General features: G+C 35.9%; 1 protein-coding gene across 5 annotated transcripts in view; it reads right to left on the reverse strand.

Annotated features, from left to right (window-relative positions):
- The window catches only part of LOC150094589 (nuclear receptor subfamily 2 group C member 2-like), an 808,056-nt gene that overhangs the window by 230,850 nt on the left and 559,747 nt on the right, over positions 1–17,459 (reverse strand). For all 5 annotated transcript variants that reach the window (XM_090412047.1, XM_090412048.1, XM_090412044.1 and 2 more), the window contains one exon: positions 15,613–15,688. In XM_090412047.1, coding sequence (XP_090268173.1) covers positions 15,613–15,688 — 76 coding nt within the window. The remainder of the gene's footprint in view (positions 1–15,612; positions 15,689–17,459) is intronic.

Consider the following 17,459-nt stretch of genomic DNA (forward strand, 5'->3'; position numbering starts at 1 on the left):
TAACATTTATCGGTTGGAAATCATTATAACCTAACCTTTATTGGTTATGTTAGTTTATAATGAAAAAAGTAAGGAAAGTACTTCTTTTGCACTCAATGAAATTAGAAATCAGAAATCATTATAAACTAAGCATACCTAACCTGGATGTCGCATGGCGAACAAGAGTGTAGTCGTAGTTTGTCGTGGAAAGATTAATGGGGATGAAAGATAAACATTGTTGTGGGCAGATGAATAGGGATGATAGATAAATCAGAGAGGAAACTGATCAGTGTTTTTCTCCATTGGTGAGGAAAGAGGTACAGCAATGACATTTATCTATTATCCCTATTCATCTGCCCACAACAACTTTTATTTGTTATCCCCATTTATCTGCTCGCAATCATTAAGCTCGGACCACAACGACGTTTATCTTTCATCCCCATTAATCTGCCCATGACAAACTACAATTACACTTCATGTTGGAGGCTTAATGGATATTTTACAACACTCAAAAAGAATTAAAATAGAATTTAATACTTCCTATATTTCGTCCTAGTCACTAGGACATCTACGGGAATTACAAAAACAATTAATGTAACATGCACACACAAATCTTACAATACTAAGCCCAACCACGTGGTGACACTAAAGTCCTATCTAGGTGGAGCGCCCTCTAAGGGCGGTAGTAGGTGGGACCTCTGGTGATGAGTGTTTCCCAAATCTTCGGAAGCTTAATACAACCATATTTGTTAAGGTTTGGTTGGTTTCTGAGAGCTGCTGCTGCTTCTAAGAAAAGTCTCTCTTTCTTGAATTTGCTGTGGTGGAGCATGGTGGTTTTCTTCCATGATACTCTGTGGGTGGTGTCCAAAACATGCTCAGCCAAGCCTGAATGGCCATAGTTATGTTTGCATATGTAAGACTTGTGTTCATCCAGGTGGATGGATGCTGATCTGCCTGTCTGTCCAAAGTACGCCAGCTTACAGGAACAGGGTACTTTGTAAACTCCAGGCAGCGAGAGAGGAGGGAGTTGATCTTTCGTAGAATGGATAAGGGTAGCAAGTTTGCAGTAGGGCTTATATGCTGTGTGTAGGTTGTACTTTTTTAGTATCTTGGCTATTTTATCAGATGTGCCACGGATGTAGGGTATGGTGATGGCATTTTTAAAATCTTGTTGATGAGAAGGACGGGGAATGGGGGAGGAAGTGATTATTTTTTTGATACTGTGTTCGCTGTAGCCATTGGAGAGGAAAGTGTTGTGTATGTGGTTAAGCTCTGTAGTAAGGGCGGTTCCACTGGAACAAAGATTGTGGGCTCTCTTAGTAAGAGTTTTGATGATGCCATATTGTTGTGAGGGGTGGTGGGAGTGTTTGTGAATGTATCAGCCTGTGTGTATGGGTTTTCTGTATACAGTGAAGGCAAGTGTATCATTAGGCAGGCATGTGACTGAGGTGTCTAGGAAGGGTAAACAGTTGTTCTTTTCCATAGTAAACTGGATTCTTGGATGTAGGCTATTAAGAAGACTGAGGAAGGAGTCTAACGTGTCTGGGCCATGAGGCCAAATAGAGAACACATCATCTACATATCTTAGCCAGATAGAAGGTTTGAGTGGGGCTGAGTCTATGGCTCGTTTTTCAAAATCTTCCATACAGAAATTGGCAAGGGGGGGTGAGAGGGGGGAACCCATGGCAGTTCCCTCTATCTGCTTGTAGATTTTTTTCTTCCAAGAGAAATACCCAGAGTTAATGGCAAAGGAAAAGAGATCTAAGATGTCAGAGGGAAAAACGTTTTCTAAGAGAGATAAGGTGTCAGTTAAGGGAATATTGGTAAACAAAGAAGAGATATCAAAGCTTACCAATATGTCTGTATTATTCAAGGTTAAATTTTCTGTGAGGGCTTTAAAGTGGGTCGAGTTTTTTATATAGGAAGTGGACCTTCCGGTTAGGGGGGGGTCAGTGAGTTGGCCAGCTGTTTAGCAAGTCTATAGGAAGGTGCACTGGTGGCATCTACTATAGGTCTGAGTGGGGAATTGGGTTTGTGGATTTTTGGTAAACCGTATATTCGGGGGGGGGGGGGGGGCGACGGGAGCGGAAAGGTTTAAGTTTTTTCGTGACATCAGGGGGCCAGGAGGTTACTTTTTTAAGTAAGATTTTTAATTTCTTAACCTGTGTTTTTGTGGGGTCGTGTTCTAGTGGGATGTAGGTAGCGCGATCGCGGAGGATAATTCCTACTAAAATTACTACTGAGCTTAACCACATACACAACACTTTCCTCTCCAATGGCTACAGCAAACACAGTATCAAAAAAATAATCAGTTCCTCCCCCATTCCCCGTCCATCTCGTCAACAAGATTTTAAAAATGCCATCACCATACCCTATATCCGTGGCACATCTGATAAAATAGCCAAGATAAAAAAAGTACAACCTACACACAGCATATAAGCCTTACCACAAACTTGCTACCCTTATCCGTTCTACGAAAGATGAACTCCCTCCTCTCTCGCTGCCTGGAGTTTACAAAGTACCCTGTTCCTGTAAGCTGGTGTACTTTGGACAGACAGGCAGATCAGCATCCATCTGCCTGGATGAACACAAGTCTTACATATGCAAACATAACTATGGCCATTCAGGCTTGGCTGACCATGTTTTGGACACCACCTGCAGAGTATCATGGAAGAAAACCACCATGCTCCACCACAGCAAATTCAAGAAAGAGAGACTTTTCTTAGAAGCAGCAGCAGCTCTCAGAAACCAACTAAACCTTAACAAATACGGTTGTATTAAGCTTCCGAAGATTTGGGAAACACTCATCACCAGAGGTCCCACCTTACATTCCAGGCCACCTACTACCGCCCTTAGAGGGCGCTCCACCTAGATAGGACTTTAGTGTCACCCACGTGGTTGGGCTTAGTATTGTAAGATTTGCGTGTGCATGTTACATTAATTGATTTTGTAATTCCCGTAAATGTCCTAATGACTAGGACGAAATATAGGAAGTATTAAATTCTATTTTAATTATTTTTGAGTGTTGTAAAATATCCATTAAGCCTCAGGCTCCAACATGATGTTCTCACAGCACTTAAGCCTCTACACACGAATACAATTACACTCTGGTTCGACATGCAAAGTTAGTTAGTTTAGTTTATAATGATTTCTGATTTCATTGAGTGCAAAAGAAGTACTTTCCTAACTTTTTCCGTTATAAACTAACCTAACCTAATCTAACCTAAGTTATAATTTCTATTGAGAATGAAAACCTATATATAAAACCTATAAACATTTTTTTATTACATTTACCAGACTCCTCTAGGAATTATTCACTTTAACTGGTAATTATTAATAATAACTGGATTTATCGCTTTAACCGTAACATATATATGTATTTATATAGGCAGATAGATTAGATATTGACTGCATATTATATTGACTATGACTGTGTGTACATGTGGGTGGGTATATATATATAGTCAGTCTTCAACTTATGATGCATGCAATTTGTGATCGTTTCTACTTACGATGGCCATCAAATTAACACATTCATTGAATATCACCTCACTCCTGCAACACAACCAACAGACTAGAGTGTTACTGCTACCTTCAAAGACATATTATTCACAAAATATTTTCGCTAAAGCTGTAGAAAGTTTTTTCACTTAGTTATCATGGTAAGGAATAGAATACAAGATTGGGTTGACAAACATAGTATTCTTTATGTTGGTCAGCATGTAAATCCATGCTGACCATCATCAAAGGATTTGAAAAAGGTAGGTCCTGTTTTAGTAATTTACTTGCATTTTATGATAAGGTGACGAGTGTGTTAGATAAAGAAGAATCATATACAATGCTATTCTTAGACTTTGCAAAAGCATTTGATAGATTGCCACATGATAAGTTGATGTACAAGCTGCAGAGGATGGGAATAGAAGTATATTGGTTAGATGGATCAGAGATTGGCTCTCTGAATAATACCAGCAGGTTGTGTATGATGGAGAAGTGTCTCAAAAAAGGAAGGTAACCAATGGCATGCCCCAGGGTTCTATTCTTGGGGCCCCTGCTGTTTAACTTGTTTGTGAATGATATAACATATGGACTGACTGGGGATCTTCAGTTATTTGCTGATGATGCAAAGCTGGGAAGAATTATAAGTAGCATAGCTGATGTTAATTCCCTTCAGGAAGATTTGAATAGACTTTTTACTTGGACAAAAGAATGGTGTTGTAGTTTTAATATCAGTAAGTGTAAGGTGTTGCATTTTGGAGTGCAGAAATATAAGGCTGTGTACTATATTGATGGTGCAGTACTGCAGGAAGTGGATGAGATTGGAGATTTGTGAGTGATGCTTGACTAAAGTTTAGAGGGCAAATTGCCAGTGTTCCCTTCAGGAAAAAAATTCCCTTCAGGAAGATTTGACAAGACTTTTTAGTTGGACAAAAGAATGGTGTTGTAGTTTTGATATCAGTAAGTGTAAGGTGTTGCATTTTGGAGTTCAGAAATATAAGGCTGTGTACTATATCGATGGTGCCGTACTGCAGGAAGTGGATAAGATTAGAGATTTGTGAGTGATGGTTGACTGAAGTTTAGAGGGCATATTGCCAGTGTTGCAAAGGCTGCATATCGTAGTGCTGCTATGATAAGAAGTACTCTAACATGTAAAGATAAGGAAGTGTATAAGTATTGTGAATTGCGCACAGTGTATTGTGGCACTGTATAAAGCACTGGTCTGACTACATGTGGACTAATGTGCTCAAATCTGGTCACCTGGTTTTCAATGTGATATGCAGACATTGGAGAGGGTCTAGAGGCGAGTGACTAAGACAGTGTCAGGACTTTGGAATGCTGGCTATGGAGAGAGAGGTTGAAGTAATGTGGACTGCAGAGTTTGGTGAATAGTAGGAAGAGAGGTGATACGATAGAGACATTTAAGTTAGTGAGATGATTTTATCAGATTAATCCAGAGGGGATTATAAAAGAGTAGAAGGTGAAAGGGGGTGTGAGGAGTAGATTTTTTACATGGAAAATTGTCAGTGAATGGAATTCAATCCCAGAATATGTTGTTAATGCAAGGAGTGTTAAGGATTTTAAGATTCTATATGATAAATTGAGCCTTAATAAGACCCATCATGACTACTGGACCCAGATCTGGGTGCCAGGGTTTCTTCTTGATGGGGAGGAGGCAGAGAGGATCCAGAGGCGAGTGACCAAGATGGTAGCTGGTCTATGGAATGAACCTTACGAGAACAGGTTGAAGATGTGAGTTACAGAAATTGGTTGATAGGCAGAAAAGGGGTGAGATGATTGAGACATTCAAATTACTGAGGAGTTTTTACAAGATTAATTCAGAGGAAATTTTTCAGAACAGGTCTGGTGGTGGAAAAACTAGGGGCCATCCATGGAAACTGAGCAACAGTGTAGTTAGCAAGCTTGTTAGAACTAGGTTTTTTACTTGGAGAGTGGTGAATGAGTGAAATAAGCTCCCTCGATAAGTCTGAGGACTCCTTAGACTCATAGTAATAGAGTTGCCCATAGTAATAATAATAATAAATATGTTGTCAGTTGAATGAACCTCCCACGATGAGTCAATTATTATTATCCTGTTGACTCCTTGGAGGGTGTAATAATAATAATAGTAATAATTTAAATGAAACCTGCAAGAACTTATGTTCTTTTTTAATCCTTTATCCAAGTATAAGTAAACAAACTGAAGTATCTTCACGCCGCGACTACTTGTATATAGAGGATAATGACTTCACAACATTAATTGCCTTAGTATCCCATAATGCAAAGTTTATAATGTGCCTTAAACACATTCCAATTCTCTGCAGACACCACACTCTCAGCCAATTCATTCCAATCATTCACAACTCTCCATGCAAAAAAAAAACCTGCTTCTCACTCCCTTGCTCACAACCTCCTTATACAGCTTCCAGGGATGAACTCTTGTTCTCTCCCAATTTCCCACCATTTTATGAAAAACCTCACCAAAATTAACCCTATAACAATCCCTTACCAAGACTCTGAAACTGCATGATCTCCACCTGTCTTAATATTCAACATTCCAGAGATCATCATCATCATCATACGTATCAAGGATTTAGGCCTAGTATGGCCTGTTCTGGCCTTAGAAGTCATCGTTGAATCGTTTAAGAGGACGTCCTGGTTTTCTTTTTCCTAGTGACTTGTACTTTAAGGCTTGTTTTGGTAATCTTTCTGTTTTCATTCTTTGAACGTGTTCCATCCATCCATGTTTATATTTTTTAATTTTTTCAATTACTGGTTCTTGGTTTAATTCTTTCATAATATCTTCGTTTCTTTTGTGATCAAATAGGGTATACTTTGCAGTTTTTCTCATAAACTTCATTTCTGCTGTTGTTAATCTTTGTTTGTCTTTTTGTTTTATTGTCCAGATTTCGCTTCCATACATTAAGACCGGTAAGGCTAATGTATTGTATACTTTTAGCCTGGTTTGTTTTTGAACTAGGTTTGGTTTAAATATAGAGTTAATTACCTCTGTTATTTTTAAATATTTTGCAATTTTTATGTTTATATCTTTTTCATTTTCATAAGTGATCATACATCCTAGGTAGTTTAAATGAATTCACCTGTTCTAAGATCTTGTTATCTAATACTATTTTAGTTCTTGCTGGATCTTGTCCTTTAAAGGCCATAGTTTTTGATTTTTCCGTTGATATTATCATACCATAATCTTTGGATATCTCATTTAGATTTAAAATAGCTTTCTGTAAGTTATCTTCAGAATTTGTAATTATTATTTGGTCATCTGCAAAGAGGAGAGTGTTTAAGTTAACTGTAGGTGAAAGTTTAATTCCTTGATGTAAATTTTTACTCCATTTTATTATTATTTCATTTAAGTAGATATTAAAAAGAGTTGCTGAGAGGGGACATCCCTGTCGGACCCCTTGGTTTATCTCTCTTGTATATGATAGCTCATGATTTAATCTTATTTGTATTTGATTATTTTCATATATACTTGTGACAGCTTTTAGGATATTATTTGGTATTTGTCTTTCTTTTAATATGTTAAATAATATGTTTCTTTTAACTTTGTCAAATGCTTTTTCAAAGTCAATAAATGCAATATGTGTTTCTAAATTATATTCTCTTCTTTTCTCTATTATTAATATTAGGCAGAAGGCTGGGTCTATACATGATCGTCCTTTTCTAAATCCATTTTGTACCTCTAGAATAAAGTTTTCGGAATATTTCATTAGTTTGTTATTTAAGATTCTGCTGTATATTTTGTAACGTGAATTTAGTATACTGATACCTCTATAGTTTTTAGGGTCATCTCTATTACCTTTCTTAAAGATAGGAATTACAATTGCTTTTTTCCATTCTATTGGGGGGATACCAGTTGAGTAAATTTTATTTAAAAATAATAAGCGTCTTCCTTTGAATCTTGTTCCTGCATATTTATATAGTTCTGAACCTAGCTTATCTTCTCCAGGTGATTTTCCGTTTCTTGTTTCTTTCAGGCTGATTTCTAATTCTTCTTCAGTTATTTCCTTTTCATTTTCGTTAATTGTTTGCCAGTTGTCTTATTTAAAATATTTGTCTGTCCACAGTTCTGTGTAGTAATTTAGAAATTCTTCTAATTTCAATTCAGTGTTTAATTTTATATTTTCTTTGGTATCTGCATTTAGGTGTTTCAAAATCTTATATACATTGGGTCTTATTTTATATAAATCATGTTCTAAATTAGAAACAAATTTATTCCACGATTCTCTATGTCTTTTTCTGACTTCTCTTTTAGCTATGGCTCTTATTCTTTTATATTCTATTTCATCTTCTAATCTTTTACAGCTTAACCATTTGTGATAGGCTTCTTTTTCTTTTTGATTATTTCTTTGATTGTATCATCCCAAATCTTCAGTTTTTTTCTATTATTGAATTTTTTGGTCTTTCCTAAGCTTTCATTTGCTGCTTCATTTAGTATCATTTTTATATTAAGCCATTCTATTTCTATTTCTTCATTTTGTTTTATTTTATCTAGATACTGGTTAATTCTTTGTTCATATAGCCATTGTACATTTGTGTCATTCAATAGTCTAGTTTTATAAACAAATGTTTCAATTTTTCTTTCTGTTCTTGTTACTTGTAGCCATTTAGGTGGTAATCTTAATTTTATTTTAACAAGGAAGTGGTCACTGCTTATTTCATATCCTCTGTGAACTCTAACATCTAGTGAAAATTTTGATGTCTTTTCATTTAATATGAAGTAATATAATATTGATTTTCATCCTCTTGCTGCTCAAGTGTATTTATGTATGTCTTTATGTTTATAGAAGGAATTCATTATTTTTAGGTTATTATAAACTACAAAGTCAATCAATTTTTTACCATTTCTGTTTAGAGTGTGTTCTCCATGTATTCCTATATTATTATTAATTTTCGTGTTTCCAATTCTTGCATTTAAGTCTCCTGCTAAAATTATGTAATAATTTTTATTTATTTTATTATATATGTTTTGTAGCTGATTATAAAAATCAATATTATCCTGTTCTCTTCCTTCTTCTGGGGCATATAAACCAATTATTGTTAAATATCCTCTATCTATTTTTATTCTAGCTTCTATTATTCTTTCATTCCATAATTTATAATGTTTTAACTGTTTTGAAAGGGAGTTATGAATTCAAATCATGACTCCTGCTTGTGCTCTTTGGTCTCTGTCGACTCCACTGTATATCACATTAAAATTTTCAGTTCTCATAGTTCCTTTTAATTTCTTTTTTGTTTCAGTGATTACTGCTATTTTAAAATTTCTTTCATTTAATAACTGGTCTAATTCTATTTCTTTATATGCTATTCCTCTTACATTCCAGTTTGCTATGTGTATTATATTTTGTCGTTTCCATTTTCGTTTTCCCTTTTCCATTCCAGGGTCGTTTCCCATAGATTCAATCCAATTGTCTTTTTCTGTCAGCTTACAAGTTTGGTTATGTTCTCCATGTCAGGGGACTAGCCTGAAGATGGAATAGTTCAGTGGTGGGGCTGCTACCTTAAGGCTTCTGAACTCGCCTTCTTCCGAATTTAAACCCATAGGAGGAATAGGGTATATTGAAGGGGAAAGGGTAGATTATAGAAGAAATATAGTAAGGTTTATAGAGAGGACATAGTTGTAAGGCCAGAAATGAAAAGACCCCATGGCCCTCGAGTACTCTAATAGCACAAGGGTCATAAAGTAAGAAGAGTTGGCTGATAAGGCCTTATAGGAAAGATTAAAGTAAGTGGGTCTTCCTCAAAGTAGAAGAAGGAGAGGATAGATCCAGCTAGGGATCCATGGGAGTGCCGCTTCCCTTACAATCAAGATGATTGCCCCTTATGGCCCTGTTGGTCCATGAGTCCTTATTCAGTATATTCGGACCACCCCACCATATATATATATATACACACACGCACGCGCATGTACACACACACACACACACACACATGGTGGGCTCCCCTATCTGCCACCCAGGGGACGCGCTCTCTAGGGGTTACAGGGTCCCCTGAGAGACATCAGAAACTATTTTGATCAATTGCCTCTGGACCTTCTCCAACATATCTTCATCCTTTTGAAAAATCAGGTGAGAAAATATGCACATAGCACACAGCAATCCATATGTGGCCTAATCAGTTTTTTTTACAATGGAGCCAGAATCTCCTTATTTCTACAAGTCAGTATCCTCCACATCATTCAGTGAATTTGCTGTGTTGTCCTCACAATTTTGGCAATATGTCCTCTAAATTTTAGATTCTTATCCACCATTACCCCAAGATCTCTATTTCCTCCATCTCCAACAATATATCCTCACCAAGAATAAATCCTGCATCCCATCTTTGTTTTCCAAATTTTAAAACCTTACATTTCAATACATGAACTGGCATCCCCCACCTCTGTGCCCATTCACTCAGTCTATTCAAGTCTTCTTGTAATCCCACAACATAAGCTCTAATACTCATAGTTCATCCCAACTTTACATCATATGCAAACAACTGTATATCTCCATTCAAAGTGTCACCAATATCATTAATGATGTGGTACAATCTTGCCCTCCTTCCACTCATTTGGAACTTGACCCAATGTAAGACTCATGTTAAACAAACATGTCAAGGCATATGTCAACTACCTGGTACATTCCTTCAAAATATGCAGTGATATATCATCAAGTCCCACAGCCTTATTAAAATCAAGTTTGCTTAATTCCCCATATACCTCTTTCTCACCCAGTCAGTTTCTCCTCCTCATCATCCACTGCACTCAAACTCTCCATGTCACATTCACAAGGATGAAAGCCCTTTATGAACTACTCATTAAATATCTCAACTATGGAGCATTTGCCCTTATACCATTTTCTCCAATTAATGTCATCCTATCATGATCATTCTTTTTTTTTTTTTTTTGCTAGCTACATATCAAACGAATTCCTTAGGATTTTTTTTTTTTTTTTTTTTTGGGGGGGGCTTCATTAGCTAACTGCTGCTCATACTGCACTTTTACTACCCTTACCAGCTAAGTCACCTTCCTTGCCTATTCTGGAAAGGGAATTGATTATTACTCCACATAATGCCTTTGTTTTCTCTCTCTATTGCATACTTTATCTCTTTATTGATGCATTTCACACCTACCTTATTTTACCTTCTGACTTCTGCAATACATTTAGACAGCACTGCTTCTAGACAGTTCTTGCATATCATCCAAGCAGCATTGATCTTCATTCCACCCAACTCCTCATTCCATGCTACAGCTGCAGGCTGTCTCCTGAGCTTCTCATAATCACCAGCCTTGTAGTTCCACATATACCCTTTCCTCATGGAAGTCCTTCCATGGTTGTCAACCACCAGGCAATCACTTCATAGTAACTCTAACTAACTGGATGGAGATTTGACACTTCATAATAACATCCTCTAATGAGATGATCAAATCTAAGAACTTCAATTCTCATGTGCCCTCTATTACATACTGCCCAAAGCAGTTATATTCCCCCCCTCCAAAAAAAAAAACCCACAAGAAACTAATTTTCTTTACTTCCTGTTGCTATCTCATCACCAATCTATACTGCCGTAATTAAAACCACCCATAATGATCATTCTTTTTCCATTTGCTTGGTTAATTTGCTTATACATTTCCTGGTCACTACCCTCCACATTACCAGGGCTATGGCAACATCCAATGAAGTATTTAATTCTATTCATGTCTATCTCACACCATACTGCCTCAAATCCACTACCACTCTACTTCCCTTTTTACCCTTTCTATCTTCACCAAATACATCATACCTTCTATCTCTATTCCTGTCAGGATGTTATCCTCATCCAACCATGTCTTGCTTCCAACAATTTTTGGTGTTTGGGTGAACGAACTCAATCAATGCAACCACTTCGTTTCCCCTTGTTTCTGATACTTTTAGCACATGTATACAAACCATCAATAGGCTGAACTATAAAACTCCATCTGACATCTACAAATTAACTCAAGATAGAGAGACTTGGAAGAACATCTTTCTTTTATGGTTACACGGTGATCAGCATTCATATTTTGAATTTAAGGACACAAAACACACGTGTTGAAAAGATTATTTTACTGATTTTATAATAAAATAATAACTTGATGTTTCGACCTCTGTATTGAGGTCATCATTGGAAGGATACATGTGTATAAGAACCAAGCTACATGCTGTTGCACTCTATACAGGTAAATTATATCTACGTTGTTAACTAATCTTTTTACTTAGCCTGCCCTCTAGTGATTAAAAAAAAAAAAAACTACAATAAACTTCGCTAAAGTCCCCACGTACTAGGATTCTTCTGGATTTGTAGTAAGGTTGCTATTGAATGTTCAGGGAAAAAAAAAAAAAAAACTTCACCAAGTCTTCTTGTATTGAGCTTTTTCTTTGTGGTTGCTATGAAGGTTGCAGATGGGTCCTCCACATTCTTGGAATGGTTAGACCATCATTTTTATTCAGATTCAGATCATGTTTGAGCATTTCACATGCTTCTCTGAATTTATGCTCGAACCAGGTTTTGGTGCGGTGTGGGGACTTGGTACCTTTCCAATCAATTCTGTGGTACTTGGAAAGGTACCAAGTCCCTATTCTGTGGTACTTGGAAAGGTACCAAGTCCCTACACCGCACCAAAACCTGGTTTGAGCAGAAATTCAAGGAAGCATGTGAAATGCTCAAACATGATCCGAATCTGAATAAAAATGATGGTCTAACCATTCCAAGAATGTGGAGGACCCATCTGCAACCTTCATAGCAACCACAAAGAAAAATCTCAATACAAGAAGACTTGGTGAAGTTTTTTTTTTTTTTTTTTTTTTCCCCTGAACATTCAATAGCAACCTTACTGTACAAATCCAGAAGATAATCGTAATATAACAATATGAACTGTATAATTCCAGAAGAATCATAGTACGTGAGGACTTTAGTGGAGTTTATTGTAGTTTTTTTTTTAATCACTAGAGGGCAGGCTAAGAAAAAAGATTAGTTAACAATGTAGATGTAATTTACTTATATACAGTTCAACAGCATGTAGCTTGGTTCTTATACACATGTATCCTTCTGATGATGACCTCAATACAGGGGTCGAAACATCAAGTTATTATTTTGGAAGAACATAATTTGCAATCATTAATTTTTAAAGTAAATCTCTTTTCCATTTTCACATTGTATCATACTATGAATAAACTATGATGATGATGATGATACAAACATAACTAATTCCAGGATCTATAACAAGTTTCACTGATGCCACTTATTAGATGTGCGTTCATACTTAACTTGAACCATTTCTTTTTCTTCTTATTCATCTTAGAACCTTCTTCAAATTCAACTATTTTCCCTTGATCCCAGGTCATCCCCTTCCCTTTTTGTCTACACAAACACATTCGCATTCTCTTGGAGCATCGACCTTTCTCAAGCTGTTACCCTCCCCGCCCTGAGTCTCTCCGTTTCCCTGTTCTCATTCTCTACACTCATGCTCCCCCAGTTCTTCATTCAGAAGCACCACTTAAATCTCTCCTTCTTTACTTTCCTGATCTCACATCACTTCTCACTTGCTCAGATTCATTCTCTGCACTCATTACTCTCCCTTCAAGCAGCAATCTCTCCAAATGACTTGCACCAAAACCATTCAAATGCAGTCCATCACTCTTATACAGTTCAATTCTTCCTTCAAGCTCATTCCACACATTAACAAACTGCACTTCTTTCTCGTCACACATTTCTGCTAACATATTATTCATAATTCTTGTTCTCCACCTCATCACTGTTCTACCTGGACAACACACTGACTACCTTTCCTATCACACTATTATCTTCTATCCATCTCAAGTACCTCCTGATATCCAATCTTACATTCATTGTTCCCAGGCAAGTCATTTGTCCCTACCACTACCAACTATTTTGCTCGCCTGCTCCTCATATATAATGCCTCAATCGCTCTATTCATTTTATCTCCAGGAAAACAAATTTTGTGCTTCTTCTCATTTACCAGACCTCAAATAATTAAATCACCATAAAATGCCACTCGTGAGTCTTTCATTACTTTTTTCATATCGACATCATTTGTTTCTGTCTTCTTTGCTCTTCCATGGACATTTCCAATTCTCTTCACTTCATTCTCCATCTGTCTCATCGCTTGCCTCATCGTCACCAACTCAGCTTTGAAATCTTGCATCCTTTTTTCACTTCATTCACTCTTGCTAATTTATCATCAGTCACACACACTTGTTTGGCATCACCTCTGCTTGCTGTCTTACCATTAACTGCACTCTATAAATTAAAGATACCAAGAAATTATATACTTGGTTTAATCCTTTATCCAAGTGTAAGCAAACAAGTTTGCATCTGAACTATTTTCAGGACTGGGCAACTCGTATAAAGAAGCTAATGACTTCACATCACTTGTCTTAGTATCCTATAATGCAAAGCACATCTCCTTGTGGAGATGTGCTTTGGAGATGTATAATAATGGATGTATAATACATCTCCATGTATAAGTACATGGAGATTTATAATGCATAGCATTATACATCTCCATGTATAATGCTATGCATTATGGGAAGGGTCACTGCCCAGACTGATTTCGACCTTTACCGAGGTCTCATCACTGGAAGTCAGACCCAGAGGTGATACTAAGGTTGAAGTAATGCATAAGTCATATTTTCATATACGAGTAGCCAAAAGGTCTCACACCTTATTATTAAAATACTCTGTTTGCTTACACTTGGATAAAGGATTAAACTAAGTATATAATTTCTTGGTATCATTAATTTATAGTATAACCAAGTGGAAAAACTTCCAACAATAACTGCACTCTGTTCTTCAACATCACTCTTTTTTTAACATCATTATCACCTGCTTTATCATGAATGAAACTTTTTTCCCTCGATATGTTCCGTTTACTGACACACACACTATCTGATCATTCAGACAATCTTTAACTACTATGTCAGTTATGACACCATGTTCCTTACTCATAATGAAACTGTTTAAACTCATATTTAAGCAAGCCTCATGGTCCATCAGAGGCTTGCATTTCCTACATAGCTCCACTTATTCTTTTCTCTTATCACAGAATCACAATAAATTTTTTCCCCTTATCCTTTTTCTCTCATTTATTCATGCGATCTTGTTTCTTACCTCATGCCTCTTTTATCTTCTCAGGTCTATTAATCTCTTAACATTTTTGCAAACCTTTCCATTTCATGCTTTGTCCTGTGAAGGACTACACATAAGCACACTATTTCATTCTCCTGACTTTCTGTCACTGCATTTTCAACATTATTGTTGACATTAACATTTTCTGGACTTTTGTCAATAGTGTCTACTTGACTCTACTATTACATGCTTTGTTCTCTCAACTCAACTGGCACTCACTCTGAAAATAATTATGACATATTTGCTCACCAGCCTTGCTTTTCTTCCAAGAATATTTAAACTTTTGTAATGCAAACATCCCACATGTATTGTCCTGAATAAAATCTTGCATATTTAACTTATCTAACAAATATGTTCTGGCCGACATTGTTCTACTTATGCATTAGTATACTGACAATATCCGTTTTAAAACAAATACATTTTATTTAAAACATTTTTTCTTAAATCTAGATAACTGAATCAATAATACTCCCATATAAAACAACAATCAATTATCCTAATATCATTAACTAAAATTTGAAAAAAAAAAAAAAATATTTATCTTTCAGCAGCACTCTAAACAAATGACTTCTATTGGTTTAGTCTCAAATCCAAACAAATAACAGATCAATCTGAAGAAAATAATTGAGCGAAATCGAGTCATGAAACATACTAGTTTCCCACAAGTAATTTTAATACAGATTCTGCTCTATGTAAGTGCTAATGAAATTGGTGATAACAAGAAAAAGTTGGCCTCCACATCAGTCCATGTGAAAATTCAGCATATAGTCATTTCACCAAAAAATGCCATGAAAATGAAATTAATATAGCAATAAAGGTTGTGCTTAAACAAAGTGTAGTTTTTCTGATTTACATTGAAAAAAAAAAAAAAAAAAAAGCCAACGATGAAAAAACCTGAGATTTTTTAGCAGATCTTTATTTGAGATAGCATAAAAAAAATTAAAAGTATTCAAAATTTGGACATTAAGTTCTTACCTGCATTCCCACTCATGTTATTTGTGACTGATCCTCCACCAAGAGCTGCATCAAGCAAAGTGGATATCCTGGCATCCTGCAATTTCAAGAATAGCACTGTAATAAAAATTTAAGCCAAAGAATGCTTTTGCTTAGTATCAAGAAAATAGTACAATGATTATTATCAGAAATGAATCTGTCATTAGAAGAGTCCTTATCAAGATAAAGCAATTGCAAGATTGTATCGCGATCAATAGAGAAGTTTGACCAGCACAAGTGTTGACTTAGTACATCAGTACTATGATTAAATACATGATCATTGACGTGGGTCTGCATACTGCTTTTTTTCATAGTACAGTAAACCCTCAATTTAACGGATAGTCTGTTAAATTGAGGGGTATCCGTTAAATCGAAAGTCCGTTAAATCATGAATTTTTTAAAATAAAAAATATCTGTAACATTACACTGCACTTTTATCAATATTAGCACTGTAATAACAAAAAAATTGTTTTGCACACAATTTTTAACACAATTTTCATACTTTTAGATAAGTTAATGTGAAGTCAATGTTCGATGTTAAGGCGCTTGGTTTAGGTAATCCTGCTTTAGGGAAACTATGAAGTTTTTTTTGAACTTTTGAATTCTGCTGTTTTTTTATAATTAACTCCCTAAAATTACGAAAATGTGTGTAATAAAACTGCCGCAGAAAGTCAAGCACGCGGCAAAAGAACCAATTATAGTGCGATTGGTGTGATCACATCCTAATCATTCGGCAAACATGTTTTATGAGCGGTGACTCATTTATGTTGGCTAAATTACTACAGTGTTTTTCCAATATATGATGGCCTATTCACCAAAATTTGTTAAAAATAACAGGAAATTAATAACAAAAAAGAACCTGTTAATTTAATTATAAGCAAATCTTGGTTAAAAGCATTTTAAAATTAACAGGGTGTTAATTTTCACATGTGATATAAGGACCAGAAATTTTGTCCGTTAAATCGAGGGTTTACTGTATACTTAGGGTTTTCATGTTTGGGTATATTAAGATACAAGTTACTATTGTATGGTCTCCTTCCTGCTCATTGTAACCACATTGCTAGTTTCTTCTGTGGTCATTCACCATGGTGGATGACTTCCTCTCTTCAGATTTCTTTATTAATGCTGGAGTACCACATGGTTCTGTACTCTCACTCATCTCTTTTGCCTATACATCACCTGATGTTCTTTCCCTTTACTTTGCAATCCTATCCATAGTTTTGCTGATGAGAGTGCTCTATATCAGTGCTTCCCAAACTTCTGGATGTCAGGACCCCCTTTGCAAAAATTAAAATATTTCACGGCCCCCCCCTCAAAACAAAATCGTAATAGAGAGATATATTATTATAATATTTATTGTATTTATATTCAATACAAAACATACACAGTGAATATTGCAAAAATCAAATGCAAATATTACATTTTTTGCCTCTTACCGTTTGGTTCTGAAGACGATGCGGGCTGTTCTGGTAAAATATGAAATACTGTCCTTTTTTTTGAGTCTGTTTCTGCTTCTTCTGATTGTTCGCGGGAATTTTTTTTTATTTTTTATCAGCCACTTATCCATCTCAGGGTTAAATTTTTTAACATAGAATAGATCAAATAATATCACCACTTACCGATACTGGCACACCACAGACTGATAACATGAAATTAGTGAATATTACCTGAATAAGGGAATCCCCGGACCAGGAACATTTTTCACTTTTGTGACTTTTCTCCTTTTACGGTAATTAAGCCTAACGCGAAACAGACAGCAAAGGCAGTCTGTTTATTAAAACGTGCATATGATTGGTGCGGTATTAACAAAAGATCATGCAACCGAAAGA

This window comes from Typopeltis vanoorti, chromosome 22 (assembly GCF_054136105.1).
Source record: "Typopeltis vanoorti isolate ZY-2024b chromosome 22, IOZ_Tvanoo_1.0, whole genome shotgun sequence".
NCBI lineage: Eukaryota > Metazoa > Arthropoda > Arachnida > Uropygi > Thelyphonidae > Typopeltis > Typopeltis vanoorti.